The 15,403-nt window shown below is 37.0% G+C and overlaps 1 protein-coding gene across 4 annotated transcripts; it reads left to right on the top strand.

The window, feature by feature from the left end:
* The first annotated feature begins 377 nt into the window (after nt 1–377).
* On the top strand, nt 378–11,404 carry wiza (WIZ zinc finger a). 4 transcript variants are annotated; one of them, XM_058779968.1, is made up of 10 exons: nt 378–535; nt 1,306–1,436; nt 1,833–2,372; nt 2,521–3,270; nt 3,983–4,444; nt 5,291–5,602; nt 5,990–6,204; nt 6,984–7,248; nt 7,365–7,530; nt 10,227–11,404. In XM_058779968.1, the coding sequence occupies exons 2-10, from the start codon at nt 1,334–1,336 to the stop codon at nt 10,393–10,395; spliced, it is 2,982 nt and encodes a 993-aa protein (XP_058635951.1). In that variant the 5' UTR covers nt 378–535; nt 1,306–1,333; the 3' UTR covers nt 10,396–11,404. The 4 variants fall into 4 exon arrangements, with proteins under 4 accessions (XP_058635951.1, XP_058635952.1, XP_058635954.1 ...); XM_058779969.1 differs by lacking the exon at nt 378–535 and adding an exon at nt 584–959; XM_058779971.1 differs by lacking the exons at nt 378–535; nt 1,306–1,436 and having other exon boundaries at nt 1,883–2,017; nt 2,196–2,372; nt 10,227–11,403.
* Nucleotides 11,405–15,403: the final 3,999 nt, after the last annotated feature.

The raw sequence follows: 15,403 nt of genomic DNA, 5'->3' as shown, positions 1-15,403 counted from the left end.
TGGTTTTTTCAGCAGGGACATTATTGTAGCAGTATTAACACAAAAAGTGTCTCAAACAGAGCTCAATATATTGTTTAAAATATATATAAAATCACTACAATTGAGTTTATTATATTACATCTACGACAAATTCTAAACTAAAAAATACAAGAAAATCTTGCTTACCAAGTACTGTGGTCCACAGTACTTGGTAAGCAAGATTTTCTTGTATTTTTATATAGTCCGTGGATGTGGATGGGCTCACCTTACCTGTACATTCATAGACACTTTTTTTTCTCTTTATGTGACATTTAATCGTCAAATTTAACATGAGGATGTTAAATCTCCAGTTAAAAGTCCAGTTAAATGACGATAGATATTCTTCATGCAAAACCGCACAATCTAGTTCTAACAGCAGCCACGCCCACATTCGCCCTCGTGTGGTGTTTTCTAAATCAGCTATCGATTGATTTTGACTGGTTATTGCAGCTCGACTGTGCTGTTTTGATTGAAGTGCCTGCCTTCCCTCCTGTAAGAGAAACCTCGCCACTTGAAGGTAATTTTGAGCATTATGTGCTTCAACATATTTTTTTCAATGTAGTTAGCTACATGTAGCCGAACAAGCCAGATGTTTCATGCCTTTGCACATTATTAAACCTGTTTAATCGACCTGCAGTGCGCGATAAATAATTAGCTCGTGCTAGCTGCATGTGCGCGTCCATTGTGTAATTTATGGTTGGAAAGAGATGGAAAGTTGTTCTTGGTTTGTCATCACCGCACAACATTAACAAGTCCAGTAGCGATACTCGTAAAAAATAAGCGATTATGCACAAATTCAGCCAGGTAATGTTACAGAGAGATAGAAATTATTAACGAGAGAAGGAAACGAATGGCTTGTCAGTGTCAGTAAGATGTAAACAGTACCTTTAACGTTACATCGCCATATTTCCCGAAAAAAACATAGTTGCTAATAAATCAAGGTAAATACATATTTTCTTCAAACAACATGAGAAGCTTTTATTTTTTATTTATTTATATTTTATTTAGTATTGTTACTAACAGTGATGACTAATACATGATTATTAATGTAATGTTACTAATATAATACTGCGTATTGTAGTAATATCTTTAGTTACTGTTGTATTTTGGTAATAATGGTTAACAGTTTTTGTGACTGATGTTTTTCAGACATCAATACATTTAAAATTTTACAGCTCTATGCAAAAATAATTGTATTTGATTTAGATTTTTTTTATATAGATTCTTTCTTAGAAGAAATTTGTCAACATTTATCCGGGTTTTTTTTTTGTTTTTTTTCTCTCTAAGTGCCAGGTGCCAGGAGGAGATTCCAGCCATGGAGAAGACAGCACCAGACACGGCAAAGAAGACGAGCACTGCCACCGTTTCCAAAGAGTGTCTGGAGACAGACTTGGATAAAGACATGGACAACTCTGATTGTAAGTACACCAAAGACAGATGATAAACTTGTGTAGTAAGTGATTGTCGGCCATTTAGTGTATGAGGCCAATTTTTTTTCTGTAACCATTTGCAAAGTTGGCAAGTGTGTGATGCCTAGTGTTTTAAAATGTGTTTGAAAGTTGTGTATTCCAGAGTTTAGTTGAAAAAAGTTTGAACCTAAAAATAAAATGCGGTCTGTATTTAACTTCTTGTCATTCTAAAACCACGAGGAACGGACCTTTTATTCTTGGGTGAATTATTCCTTTAAAATCACTGACACTTTTCTTTTTCTTTATTTTTTATTTTTTTTATCAGTAGTGATCAAAAACACAATGCATTCTCTTTAGGAAAAACAAGAGTCATCATATTATGTATTTTCTTTCACATTCTTACAGTAGGCGTCCATAGTTGTGAGTTTTGTGGCACCAGTTTTGAATCCAGGCGAGGTCTCTCCAGTCATGCCCGGTATCATCTCAGGCAGCTGGGAGTGGCTGTGTCTGACAGTAGTGGAGCTCCTATAGACCTCTTGTACCAGCTAATGAAAGAAAGAGGTGGAACTCTACCCAAGCTCAAAAAACAGGTCAGCCTTGTTAAAAAATACAAAACAAAGTCCCCCAACCTCAAAAAGAACGCTGGGCCCAAACTGAAGATTAAAATATCCAACCTTGTAAAGAAAAAATATGCCCTTTCCTCGTCTTCCCCTGTTGCTGTAAAAGGATCAGCAGCATCTGGTCGCTCTTCTTCGCCTTTCGCTGTAGGGAAGCCTCATAAAGCATCTTCAAAGAAGACTGTAGTGTCCACTCCATCTTCAGCCTTGCCTCTTCATAAGGATGTGGAATACAGGCTCAGTGAATGCAGTCCTTCTACCTCCCTCTCACTGGCCTCAACCAAGCCCCTCTGGGCCCCTCAGGAAACAGATGCCCCTCTCAATTTAGGTAAGTAACAGTATTAAAAATGTTTTGGTATGTGCTTGGACTAGCACATTTTTAGTACTCTATAAAGTAAGCTAGTTAAAATGATGAAGCAATCCTTGCTTGTAACATTCCAATCAATTACAATTGTGTTTTGTGCTTTTCTTACCAGAAACGATGATGAATTCCTCAGTGAGGGATGATGTCCATGTATGTGAATTATGTGGAGCATGGTACGAGACCCGTAAAGGTCTCTCCAGCCACGCACGGGCCCACCTGCGGCAGTTTGGTGTGAATTTGGACTCTAAAGGTGCTCCCATAGACATGCTTCATAAATATATACAGAGTGAGGACTTTAAGGAAAAGGCCAGTGCCGGGCGGCTGGAAGGGTCGCATTTTGAAGATTACACGTCGTCATCCTCCACTCCTTCCACCTCATCTGCCATTATCAAAAAGCCCCCTCTTGCTCCTCTGTCGTTTAAAGGACTGACATCCATTCGTCCAACACCACCTCCAATCAAAAAGAAGAAGATTTCTCTGGATATTTCAGGAAACTTGCCCTTCAGTGACAAAGTAGAGTTTAAATCCTCCTCTTCAGCCAAAAAGCAGAAGATTTCACTTGATTTTTCAGGGAACGTGCCACTCAGTGGCCAAGTAGAATTGAAAGCACCTACCTCAAAGAAAAAGAAGAAGATTTCGCCAGATTTTTCAGGAGTCTTGCCCCTCAGTGGTAATGCAGAATTGATATCACCTCCACCAAACAAAAAGCAGAAGATTTCTACAGATGTTTCAGAGGAATTGCCTTTCAACGAGAAAACAGATTTGAAATCACCTCCCTCAGCGAAGAAGCAGAAGATTTCTCTAGATGTTTCAGCAAGCCTGCCCCTTGGCAACAAAGCAGAATTAAAATCACTCTCTCGAGGTGAAAATTTTAATTTGTTTATTTTAATTTTCTTTTGAAGAAGAAGAATGCGATCTTAAATTTTTTAAGATTCTTTCCTGCCAAAAACAACTGGAAAGTCATGGAAATGCGTTGGTCAAAAAAAGGAACCTGATTTTGAAATTGTTACACAAAATATTTATTTATTTATTTTGGTCAATAACAATGCACATGTACTCTACCATCCAGAATTTTGAGGCTGGGAAGAAATTAATGGTTTAATTGAGTAGGCATGCATTAAATTAATCTAAAGTGACAGTAAAGACTTTTTACATGGTTACAAAAATTTTTTTTTTTTTGATACAGTGCATGATATGCATATTTCTAAAGGATCATTTTAATTTCAGCTTTGCCATCAGGAATAAATGACTGGTTAAAATATTTTAAAACAGAACACAGTTATTTTAAATTTTATTCATGTTTTACAATATTATTGTTTTTACTGTATTTGTGATCAAATAAATGCTTTAGAAATACATTAGAGAAAAATTACCAACCCCAAACTTTTGAACAGTAGTGTATCTAATATGTAGTTGACCTATAACGTCTTCACAGGGGGAATTAAGGCATGATTTTACATCCAAAATCTAACAAACTTTGGTTTTGGTCAGTCTTTAACTATCAAATATACCATTTCTGTAAAAAAAAAAAAAAAAAAGGGTCCTGACATACTTTCTTCTTTCTTAAACCAAAGGCGAGTCATCTAAAGATGTCAACTGTGAATTCTGTCACGAGACGTTTAAGAAGAGTCAGAGCCTGGCCAGTCATGCCCGCTATCACCTGCGTCAGCTGGGCATCACTGAGTGGTCGGTCAACGGGTCTCCCATGGCCACTCTGCGAGAGATCATGGCCCAACGTGATAGTTCTGCGGAACCTCTCGGACCGCCCTCACTGACCCCACCTGTATCCCCCTCTGTAGCTCCTGCTTTACCCCCTCTCCTCCCATCCCCTAAACCCTTTACCCAGCCTTCCTGTCCTCCTGTTCCTCACAAAGTTCCAAAGGCCAAGAAAGGCTCCAGGACTGTGATCCCAAAACCAAAGGACGAGCCTATGGAAGTTGATATCTCTATCATAGAGTCTCCTAAGCCACAAAGCACTCCCACCAGCCCTTTAACACCTCAGTCGGATTCCAACACAGTTAAATCACCTGTGATCGGTGCGTAAAAATTTGTTACTTCTGTTATTCAGTTTTTTTCCTACGCATTCCTGCAGTTAATTCAGCTGACTTCGGTTAACATGCAGATTATAAATTTCAAGATTTTTTTAGCCTTAGGAGTGCTATGCATTTATTATTAAATTAAAGGTCTAAATCTAAGAAATTAAGGTGTGAAAGCCTACAATAATTACATAATTGTACTATATGCATATGAATGCTATTTGCCTGGTTACTTTTTGGGTTCACTTTTTTGCATCTATTTAAAGATTAAAGTGACACTCAATGTGTGAGATACAACATTTTAGCATAGATAGATCGCAAGAAAGCAGTATTTTCCATTGTGTGTCAAACTTTAATGGCATTTGACAGTATATAAATATGGTCATGACATTAAATGTTACATCCACTCCAAAAAAAAATTTTTTTCAATACAAATATCTAAACATCCTTAAATCAAGACAAATATCTGTCAGTGGGGTTGGAAAACCAGTTTTCTCTTTGATATCAGATACATGTTGGCAGATGATACCTGTTTTCCCTTTATTATAAGTCTACCAGCAGATACCTTGTATCCTAAGTTTTTTTTTTTTTTTTTTTTTTAAACGTAATGTAGGTCTGTTAGAAATTCCATTTTTAAAGTTTAATACTTCTAATACAAGACATTTATATTTAAAGACCATTTTTACGCAGTGCTCCACTTTTTGGTTTGTTTTAACTTGGTCTGAAAAAGGTCTAAAACATCTTAAATTTACCTTCATAAAACCTGCATAAACCCTGTAACTCTCAACAGCAAGTATAATGTTTCATTTTGTTCCGTTTATGATGATATCTGTCTGCTTTCCACAGCCCCTAAGCCTGAGAAGCAGGAGCTCAAACCGTTTGTATGCTGTGACTACTGCGGCGAGATGTTTGATACACGTAAAGCCCTATCCTGTCACGCACGTGGTCACTTACGACAGCTGGGAGCAAGGTGGTCCCTGAAAGTCCCACCCATAGAGGCCCTGTATGAGCTCATGAGGCGGGAGGGCACTGAACGGGCATCCCAAATCAAATCAGAACCTGCATCAGCGCAGTGGAAAAAAACAGCATCCTCACCTCAGACGTTAACTCTGTCACCAGGAGAAAAAGAAAAACTTACCTCAGACAGCATGTCTACAGGTGCACTAAATCAAGATTTTTTTTTTTTAATTGCATGATTATTTGTCTCTTAGTAACTGACATTATATCCTCCTAAAATTCACAAAGACAAGGGTTAGGGTTGTCTTTTTGCTGTGAAATCTAATGAATTTTATAAAGTAAATGTAAAAATAACCGTAATACGTCAAGATGAACACTTGCTGGACTGAAGAAACTTCATTATCCATGCATCATTACCCATACATTTTTCAGAAAAATCAAATGTGATGCATCAGGCTTTTGAGGAACGTTTATATGTACATCTCTCATTATTATTTTACATATAGTCAAATTAAGTCACAAAGGGCAAACTGACCAAAGCTGACTCCATCCAGACATTATTCTTGTGTTCTCCACTCTCTACCCTAGGCTGTGATGCCACCTGTGAACTTTGCGGTTTTGATTTTGAGAATCGAAAGGCACTGGCCAGCCACGCAAGAGCCCACCTGAGGCAGCAGGGAGTGGATTGGAAGGTCATCGGCTCTCCTATTGAGACCCTGGCGGCCTGGATGAAGAGGGAGCCGGGGAAGGTAGCAGAGCTCCATAAAAGCTACATGAAGGGGCACTTGCCTTTTGTTAAGAAGGTGAGTCCAAGTGAAATTATTGACTTAATATCCTTCTAGTTAGTTTTACTTATCTTTTTAGGAAAGTGCTTTGAATTGTTATAAACACAAACCACAGAAAAGTTTGTTAGATTTACACTTAAAACATGAAAAAAGGGTTAGATATATTATCTTAAAACTAATTTTAATATCTTAGGCAATTTTATTTCTCAGGTAAATGTAAACTTTAACCCTCGTGGTTGCATTTAAAATTTGTACGCCGTTTTCACATTCCAGGTCTGTTTGGACCTGAAGAATGGTTAATTTATAAAACAGTCATGGTGTAATATTTTTCAACTAAAACCATATTGTATATGATCAGCAGCTGAAAAATGAAGAAATTCTATGTGTGTAAAGTCAGTGTTTTCAATGATAATACCATGCTATTTTTAAACAGATATTTATTTTACTTAAATAAACTTTCACTTTCAGATGAAAAAAAGATCAAGATTTCATGCTGCAATGATTTGTCAGTAGGCATACATATTCATATTTATCAACAAAATTTAGTCCCAAAAGTGTGTGCGAGTATAAACTAGTATTAATAATTCTACTAAAAGTATTTTTGACAACTAATCATATTCCATACATCCCTGGGTCCAAAGTGACCTAAAAAAAATTTTTTGTGGAAAATACTGATTAATTTGTTGTCTTTTGCAGTATTTGTGTTCCTTTTCAAGATTCACATGTACACAAAATTTTCAGCAACTTCTTGTGTCACTGGTATTCACAAAGTGTCTCTTTGTCTCCATCTGTTGCAGGCCTCCAGAAGAACCTCCACTCCATACTCTTCCTCAGACTCTGAGTCCGTCCGTCTTGGTTCTCACAAAGCTTCATCAGCAGCTCGAGACACTGCAGGTCAGCTGCAGGTATCTCAGTTCTCCAAAGCAACTAGAGAAGGCAAAGCAGGGATGAGCCACTCCTCCTCATCACACAAAAAGCGGTCTTCATCATATGAACTATCCTCAAACAGCCTGATCCAGATCCCCACAGCCCGCAGTGAACTAAACGTTCGTTCACCTCGAGGTAAGGGAAATATATGTACATCTCGTTTAAACAAAGGCTGCAAATTTTGTATTAACCGAGTTTCCACCAATAAAGAACATTAATATGCATGGTGAGAATCACTGTCCTTGTTTTAGGCTGTGAACGGCGTCTTCCAAAGCATTTATCTCACTCTGAGAGTGTATCAGGGCAAACGGAACCTTCAAAGCCTTCTCGGGCTGGAAACATTCCATCCTTGGTGCCTAGACCACCAGAGACCAGCCTAGTAAAGCTGGTAGGGAAGGTGTACTCCCTTAAGTGCAGGTGAGTTGAAACCACTAATCAGTTTGTGTTCAATGAACCTGGTGGGTTTGCTGTCTCACAGAGAAACAGTCTGAATCGTGTCCTTATCCAGTTCTCCTTCCACTTTGCTATCTACACCTCAGATGGTTCTAGGTCAGGGGTCTGCAAACATTTTGGCCTAAAGTATACTTTTATGCGTACAGTGTCCATGTCGTATATCATCAGCACTGTACACGCTTGATTTTGGACGAGTACTTGTGTGAGGGGGTTAAAAGATACCTGTAGTTTAAGACACGAGTACAGACACGTTTATCGTTAAAAACATTTTGAGAGAAAAGGCAAGGGACAAGGATGAATCTTTCTAGTGTGAATGTGTCGACTGCCTATCTTCATGCACACTATCAGATGAAGTATATTTTGAAAAGGGGTTGTGTTCAACTGTGCGCATACCCATAAAAAATAACCCAAGTATACTTTGAGGTTAAAGGGATATTTACTCAGTATTTTTTTCCATACTACAGAAGTCCATGGCTACTGTCAAATGATAGGTTATCAACATTCTTCAAAATATCTTTTATGATTTTTAACAAAATAAAGAGAGATTAATTAAAGCTGCAATCTGTAACTCTTGGCACTCCAGTGGTTAATAAACAGAACTTTTGTGCGTCTTGCGAAAGAACATTGTAGCCGTAGCTACTTCTCTCTGTTTATGTCTATGACGAGTCACGCAGTTACCGGGCTACTCCCCAGCAGTACCTACCCGAACCAGTCTAAAATAGTCTGAATATAAACACTTATTATAGGTGTACCGTAGTGATTCAGGACAAGCCAAAAACATGTTTTGGAAAATGGATTCATGGTGTTCACGCTTATACATTTTGTACATTTTGAAGTTACGGACTGCAGCTTTAAATTGCGTAATATTTTTATTTTGTGCAGCCCTATATATGCCATTTTTGTAAGCCCACTGAATAAAAAATAAAAAAAGTTAATTGTGACTGTTTATCTCACAATTCTGACTTTTTTCTCAGAATTGTGAGATATAAACTCACAATTGTGAGTTATAAAGTCAGAATTTAGAGGGGAAAAAAGTCTGAATTGCAAGTTTGTAAAACCTCCAATTCTGAGAAAAATGTAGAATTGCAAATGCAAGAAAGGTCATAATTGTGAGATATAAACATGTAATTACCTTTTTTAAATTTTATGCAGTGGCTGAAATTTCCATACATTTTTAATAGATGTTTATATTTGTGCCTTTAGACAAAATAGCTGAATTTAAAAGAAGCATAATAAACATGTTCAAAAGTATACATCATTTAATTCTTTATATACTTACTGTGTCCTAACCTGGATGTTTATTTTATTTTATTTTGATAATTGTTCATGAGTCCCTTGTTTGTCCTGAGTAGTTGCCCACTGCCCACTTCAGAAAAATCCTTCAGATCCTGCACATTCTCTGCTTTTCCAGCATCTTTTACATAAGTTGTTTTTAGGCTGATGAGAAAGTTTTGAGTTCTGAAACTTACAGAATGTTTTTATAGCACGATGACTTGTATAAAATGAACAAGGGAATTTTGATTTCTTAGTTCATGACCCCTTTAAACAAAGTAATTGTAATTCTTTTTACAAAGTTTACAGTAGCGCATATGGTCATGGCATTTAAAGATGTTGAATCTGTCCTGCATTATGTCCCCCCAGTAGTTGTCAAAATGCATTCTTTGTAATGAAATGTCCATAAATAAATAAAAAATATCCACTAAAAGACCAGGGCCCGTATTCTTAAAGATTCTAAGAATCCTCTCAGAGAGCTCCTAATTTAGCTTAAAAATTTCTAACTAGGAGTCTTAGCTTAAAAGTGATTCAGGACCAATCTGAGAGCAACTCTGAGCGAGGAAAAAGGCAAAATTATTATCTTAGTGAGGAGGCGGGCCTGACGCCGTTGCTAGCTATGACACAGTCTTTTGAAGACTGTGATTGGTTGGTTGTCCAAGAAGGAAATAAAAGAGCGCTTTTAAGAGTAGGGTTTATTTTAAGCCTTCACTTTGAAATTACAGGCGTAATTTTTCCTGTTTTTCCGTACTCGCACTCACTCACTCACTCTCTCACACACACACACACACATTATATATGTATATATATTCTTTATTTTTTATTTACCATGCTGTCATACTTAACGTATTTTATAGGAAATAAACAGCGACACAATGAGGTTCTGAAAGTGCTGTCAGGTGCAGACTCAAATCATCGCTGCTGCATAGTTGCATTTTTGCAGTTGCCAAATATGTTAATGTAGTTAATGTAGTGATTATGTCCATTTCTGTGCAGTGTCGGAAATGTTAGCGTGTCTCTAATAAGATCGGTCACAAACATGATCCCTGCACGATCTAATGTGTAGCATCTTGTTAACTCAGTCATGCATTGTATGCAACACATTTCTTCTCCCTCTTCATGTTTCGTCCATTTTCTCCATTGCTAAAGAAACTCTTAAGCCTCTTAAAAGTCCTCGTCCATACTCCTAACAATTTTGGACCTTAAGACCTCTTTAAAGGTTTAAGATGCTTTCTGAATTACTTTTTTCTTTACTGGGATCTTTTCCTTAATTTTAAGGGGAAATACCCACATTTCTAATAATTTTCTTAGAATTTTGTTGCTAGGAGCACTAAGATCATGAATACGGGCCCAGATCTGTAAATGATCGTCTCTGTGTGATTTGATAGGTTTTGTGAGGAGGTTTTCCAAGGGCCGCTCTCCGTACAGGAGGATTGGGTCATGCATCTACAGCAGCACATCCTCAAGCTGAAGACAGATTCAGCCTCGAGCCACTCACCGCAGCCTCCTCTCAGTCACAGCGAAGCGCCGCTGCTTATTGGCCCTCAGGCTGTCTAGATGCTCTTTCTGCTGTGGTCTTTCTTTTCAAAATGATGCAATTACACTACACTGACTTTATAGCTTTATTACCTGGACCTTGACTGTCAACTGTGATGTGGATTTTGTCTTAAATTTCATTTTCTACTTTTAGGTGAGTTTTTGTGAGACACTACTGAAAGCGTTTGACCACAGCATTTCTTTCCTGTCAAGTGTTGTCCAGTGGTTTGATTGGGATGAGTTGAATGTATTTTACTTTTGTATTGTATTTCACTGTTTATATCGTGATCTTTTCTTAACAAGATTTCAAACCAGTTGTTTTATATTGTACTTAAAGTTTGAAATAGTACTTAAAGTGTTTAGTTTTAAATAGGGTTTTATTGTTTTATGAACAAAATTATGTAAACCAGTGTTTGGTCGTTGAAATGAAGTTATCGTTCTTACTTTTTAATATAGTACTTAGAATTTTGAAAACAGTGCTTCTCACCTGAGTGAATGACCTGATTTTTCAATGCCAAAAATTCCAATAAAAGGGATTTCTACAGATTTTCGTTAATATGTATTTTCAGGATTTTTCCAGGGTAAGCAGAAACCAGCACTACGTATCTGCAGGCCTTGTCAAGTGATTCCAGCATTAAATGAGACTTTAATATGTCTTGTTTTTACGAACACAATTTTAAGGAGCATTTATTTCCTATATTTTCAACAGTACAAGTTAAAGTAGTCAACAGTGTAATTCTATTACATGTATTTATCTTTGTAAAACACTGTGCCAGTGTCTGGTTGGAGTAAAGGCTGTTATACTCCAACAGCAGATATTAATAAATACTTTCCAGAACGTACATGGAAACCGTATATATTTCCATATACATTATTTCTCATGTGATATGTGAGGTTTTTTCTCACCATGCTCTTGGTCTCAGGCTTTGCAAGGTTTTCATTCAAATTCAGTTGTATCAAACTGTCAATGACAAGCTGTAGTCCTTGCAAAATAATTAAATGCAGTATTAAGAAAACTTTTTATACCTGCATTTGATAACAATAAATAAAGACTTTGAATCTATTTTCTGCTTTGTTGGTCATTTATAGTCTAGAATGCAGTACATTTTCGTGTCCCTCATCCTAAAAAGCACTGTTAAATCCTCAACACAATTAATTCAGCATATGATTTGTGTCTCTTGTATCAGAGACATAATAAGACAGTGATATTCCCAGAGCTGCTCTCCCTTTCCGCTTTTTTTATGGCTGTTTTTCACTCTTGAGGTCTGCTAATGCTATATTCCTGTGTAAATGAAACCCTCCTGTTTCAAGAGTAAGGTCTGCCTCACGCAGTGAGGAGTGTAAACCAGCTGTGCTGAGAGATGTTAATTACAGGACATATAGACTGGACCGACACCTTTATGGAGCTCTTGTATGAATAAAGGGTCCTTTCAGAGAGCAAAAGAGGTTTGTGAAATTGAGCACTTGTGGAACAGGCTGTTCTAAACTGAATTATGTGCTTTAGAGAGTCTTGCTGATTTACAGTTATATAATGCTGCATGTTACGATCATTAAAAAATTGATATAGACAGAGAGAGAGAAATGCATGCTTTTTCTTGAGGCTTTTATGGCTATATGAGAAAATGAAGCTCACACTCAAAGAGGAAAAAACACCAAATTTTTATTCAGAAGCACAAAGTGAGCAAATATAATGCAGTTTGCTGCACTCACTAATATACAGTGGAGATTAAAATGAGAGCACAATCTATAAATACTAGTTTTTTCTCAAATATTGTTGATCATCATTGCTCGAAGTTTGAAGGAACATTAACATTTATTAACATGTTTGACCAAATTTCCAAGGCATTTCAACAAAAACCTTTATTTTGTGGAAAACACAGTGATCAAAATTAGAGAATTGTAACCACTGTAGCACAAAAGAAAATTACAACTAAACTTTTGGAGGGTTACAGCTGTAGGAAGCGTACAGGCCCTTGCTTCGATTGACTTTTGATCTTGTCTTGCATAAAAATTGCAGGCTGATTGGGAGACGCTTGCAGCGAAGGAACTGCTTGTTTCTGAAGGAGGTTCTGATAAGCATTTGCATTCACATGCCATGTAGCTGCATAAGAGTCGCTGCTGCAGAAAAACATCCCCCAAAGCATGACACTTCCTCCTCCTCCTCCAACTTTCACTGACTTCTTTACGCACTCAGGGTTTGGTCTTTCTCCAGTTTGACGCCAAACAAAATGTTTCCCATCAGACCCAAATAAATTAAACTTGCTCTCATCACTAAACATGCTCTCCACACAACATGCTCTTCAGCAAAGGTGATCTTAGCCGTTTGATTCTTTCTGCTGATGAGAGGCTTGGTCACTGCAGAGTGGGCTTTCAGTCCAAATTCTCTTAAACATGCTGAGACAGATCCTTACCCTGCTCAGCGCTGTACTGGCAAGCAATTCCAGCTGCAGTGCTGAACCGATTCCCCACTGAGAGTCTCCGCATTGTGCTGTCTTCAGTTTCAGTCATATAATTAAGGAAATTAGCGACAGGTGCCAAATTAACACCAATAACTTGAAGTGTTCTCTGATTTTGATCAGTTCTTTTTCAAATATCTCATTTAAGTTTTTTTTATAATGTGCTTCAGAATACAATTCATTATGAAATATGCGTAAAAACTGCCCTTGTACTCCTGTTAGGATTACTTCAAATAGGACTAAGCAGTGAGTTTAGAAAAGCATTTTAGGAAATTGCAGGTTGTTCTCTAATTTTAATTTTCACTGTATATTTATGGCCAAAAAGGTAAGATAAAATTCTGATAGCTTATAATGTATATCCAGATTTCATACCACAAACTGAAGGTGGGCATTTTTATTGATAAAAAGTATAAATTATTAATAAGATGACAAAAGACATGTACAGTAGATTCTTTACAACAGGTTTTTACGCAAAATTTTGATCATGTTGATAATTTAGAAGCCTCAGAAATTGTTTATACTAATATATATTCACATTTTTGACTGTGCTATTTTTGTGCTGTATATGCTCATGACTTACTAATATAATAAATTAATAGGATACAGTAATAGACAGATTTTGCATAAAATGCATGCTAAAAATTTAGCTATAATGTAGTATTTTTGTCATTTAAAAACTGTAGACCATTTACCAAAATGTTAAAGTATCATACTTTCACTCCATATATAGTCTGTGATTTTTGAGTCACTGCACTTTTTGTTATACTGTCTCATTATACTGATATTTTCCCCATTAAAATGACAGTTTAATTTTCCTGACATCATTTTTAATGAACCTGAAGTGGGAAAATATGATTTCTGGAAAGTTCAGCAGTAACCTTTTCAAATGAAATTATTAAAAGAAATCTTAAAATTATCCAGCACATTTGTATCAGAATGACCCAAGTGCTTTCTTACCAGTGCAACAATGCAGTGTTTCTCTGCAATATCCACTTATGTATAGAAATCAATGTGGGCTATACATCAAGAGGTGGCTGAACTGGGGTGTACAGCTTGATAGAAGATTGAAGGAGTGAAGCATCAGACCCTTGAGGATAGTGGCCCAGAACAGATACAGGTAGCCAGCGAAAAGACCTCAGACCTCAGCATTGAAGACATTCAAGCAGCAGCATTCATTTATCTTTGCATTCAAAGATAAATATTGCAGATGCTGGTGAGAAAGGAGCTAGAGTCGAGCTGTGTCTCTATACTATGACGGATATGAATATAGTCATGACCTGACCTTAAGGGATACCAAAAATGGAAAATTTGTGATCATTTATTCACTCTCAAGTTGTTTCAAACCTCTATGAATTTTTTTCTTCTGCTGAATACAAAAGATATCTTGAAGAATGCTGGTAACCAAACAGTTGCTGGGCCCCACTGACTTCCACTGTATTGTTTTTTCATACGATGGAAGTCAATAGGGACCAGCAACTGTCTGCTTACCCACATTCTTCAAATTGTCTTTTTTTGTGTTCAACAGAAGACAGAAATTCATTGAAAAAAATTGAAGGTGAGTAAATGATGACAGAATTTCCATTTTGGGGTGAAATATCCTTTTAAGTTATGTTAGGTCTTGAGAGAAAATCTGCAAGACTTAACATTTGGAATCTTCAGAATCTTCTGTTTATTTTATAGTCACAAGACATTTATTTAGATTTTTCAAAGTACAACAGACCAGCTAAGTTTGAGAGGCCTGAGAAAAGGGAGTCTGGTTAAAACAGTGAGATGACAATATTGACTTACAGTAAAGAATCCAAGACTTCTTCTCTATTTAAACGAGGCCTGTAATCCTTGATAGATGATTTATAAACTTTAAGGTTTGGCAACTGAGAGCAGTTTCTCACTCGACTTGTGGCTTTGCAATCAGAGCTCTCCGAGGAGCCGTTATTCAGTGCAGATGAACTCATGTTTTTTGTATTCCATCTTCAGTTGCCTCACAATGTTCAACAAATATGATGTCCATTTAAGAATAATTCACACAATTTATGTTTTAAAACCTCATTCAATGGATGTTCCTCCAAGAATAATGGTATTGTATTTTATTCAACGTTTTGTCGTATTAAAAAAATAAACTGTATGATAACTTACATCAGCTTTGGCAGTCAAACCCACAGTGAAGAAATTGCATCAGTAAGAGAAAGAAAACCTTAGCATTATTTTCTGGATTTATAGCTTCACAGAGAGTTCATTTTACAAAAACCATGTATCTGATGATGTATCCTCACAAGATAAAATGCTTTCTAGCTGTTCTAATGCTTGTCCTGCTGTTGGGAACAAACTGTTTTTCGCTGGGCTGCTCTCTGCATCTTTGGTTTCCTCTGCTGATGACGGTGATTCTGCATTTGGAGTGGACTCTCATATGACACGACTGGATCTATCCGGAGCAGACACTGCCAACGCTCAGGTAAGATGATCTCGTACGAAAGGACGTTTGAACTTCTTGATGAATGGCATAGCTCTGCTTAAAATCACTCATGTATTGTATTATCTTGTAGATCATGGGGAAGAATCGTGTACCTGACGGGTTG

Source organism: Onychostoma macrolepis, chromosome 06, assembly GCF_012432095.1.
Source record: "Onychostoma macrolepis isolate SWU-2019 chromosome 06, ASM1243209v1, whole genome shotgun sequence".
NCBI lineage: Eukaryota > Metazoa > Chordata > Actinopteri > Cypriniformes > Cyprinidae > Onychostoma > Onychostoma macrolepis.
The sequence above is the reverse complement of the archived record's forward strand: the minus strand, read 5'-3'. Positions and strand labels throughout refer to the sequence as shown.

Coding starts and splice junctions, on each gene's coding strand:
- wiza (XM_058779968.1), top strand. CDS start 1,334: ATGGAGAAGACAGCACCAGACACGGCAAAGAAGACGAGCACTGCCACC. Junction 2,373..2,520: donor AGATGCCCCTCTCAATTTAG/GTAAGTAACAGT, acceptor TTTTCTTACCAG/AAACGATGATGAATTCCTCA. Junction 3,271..3,982: donor ATTAAAATCACTCTCTCGAG/GTGAAAATTTTA, acceptor CTTAAACCAAAG/GCGAGTCATCTAAAGATGTC.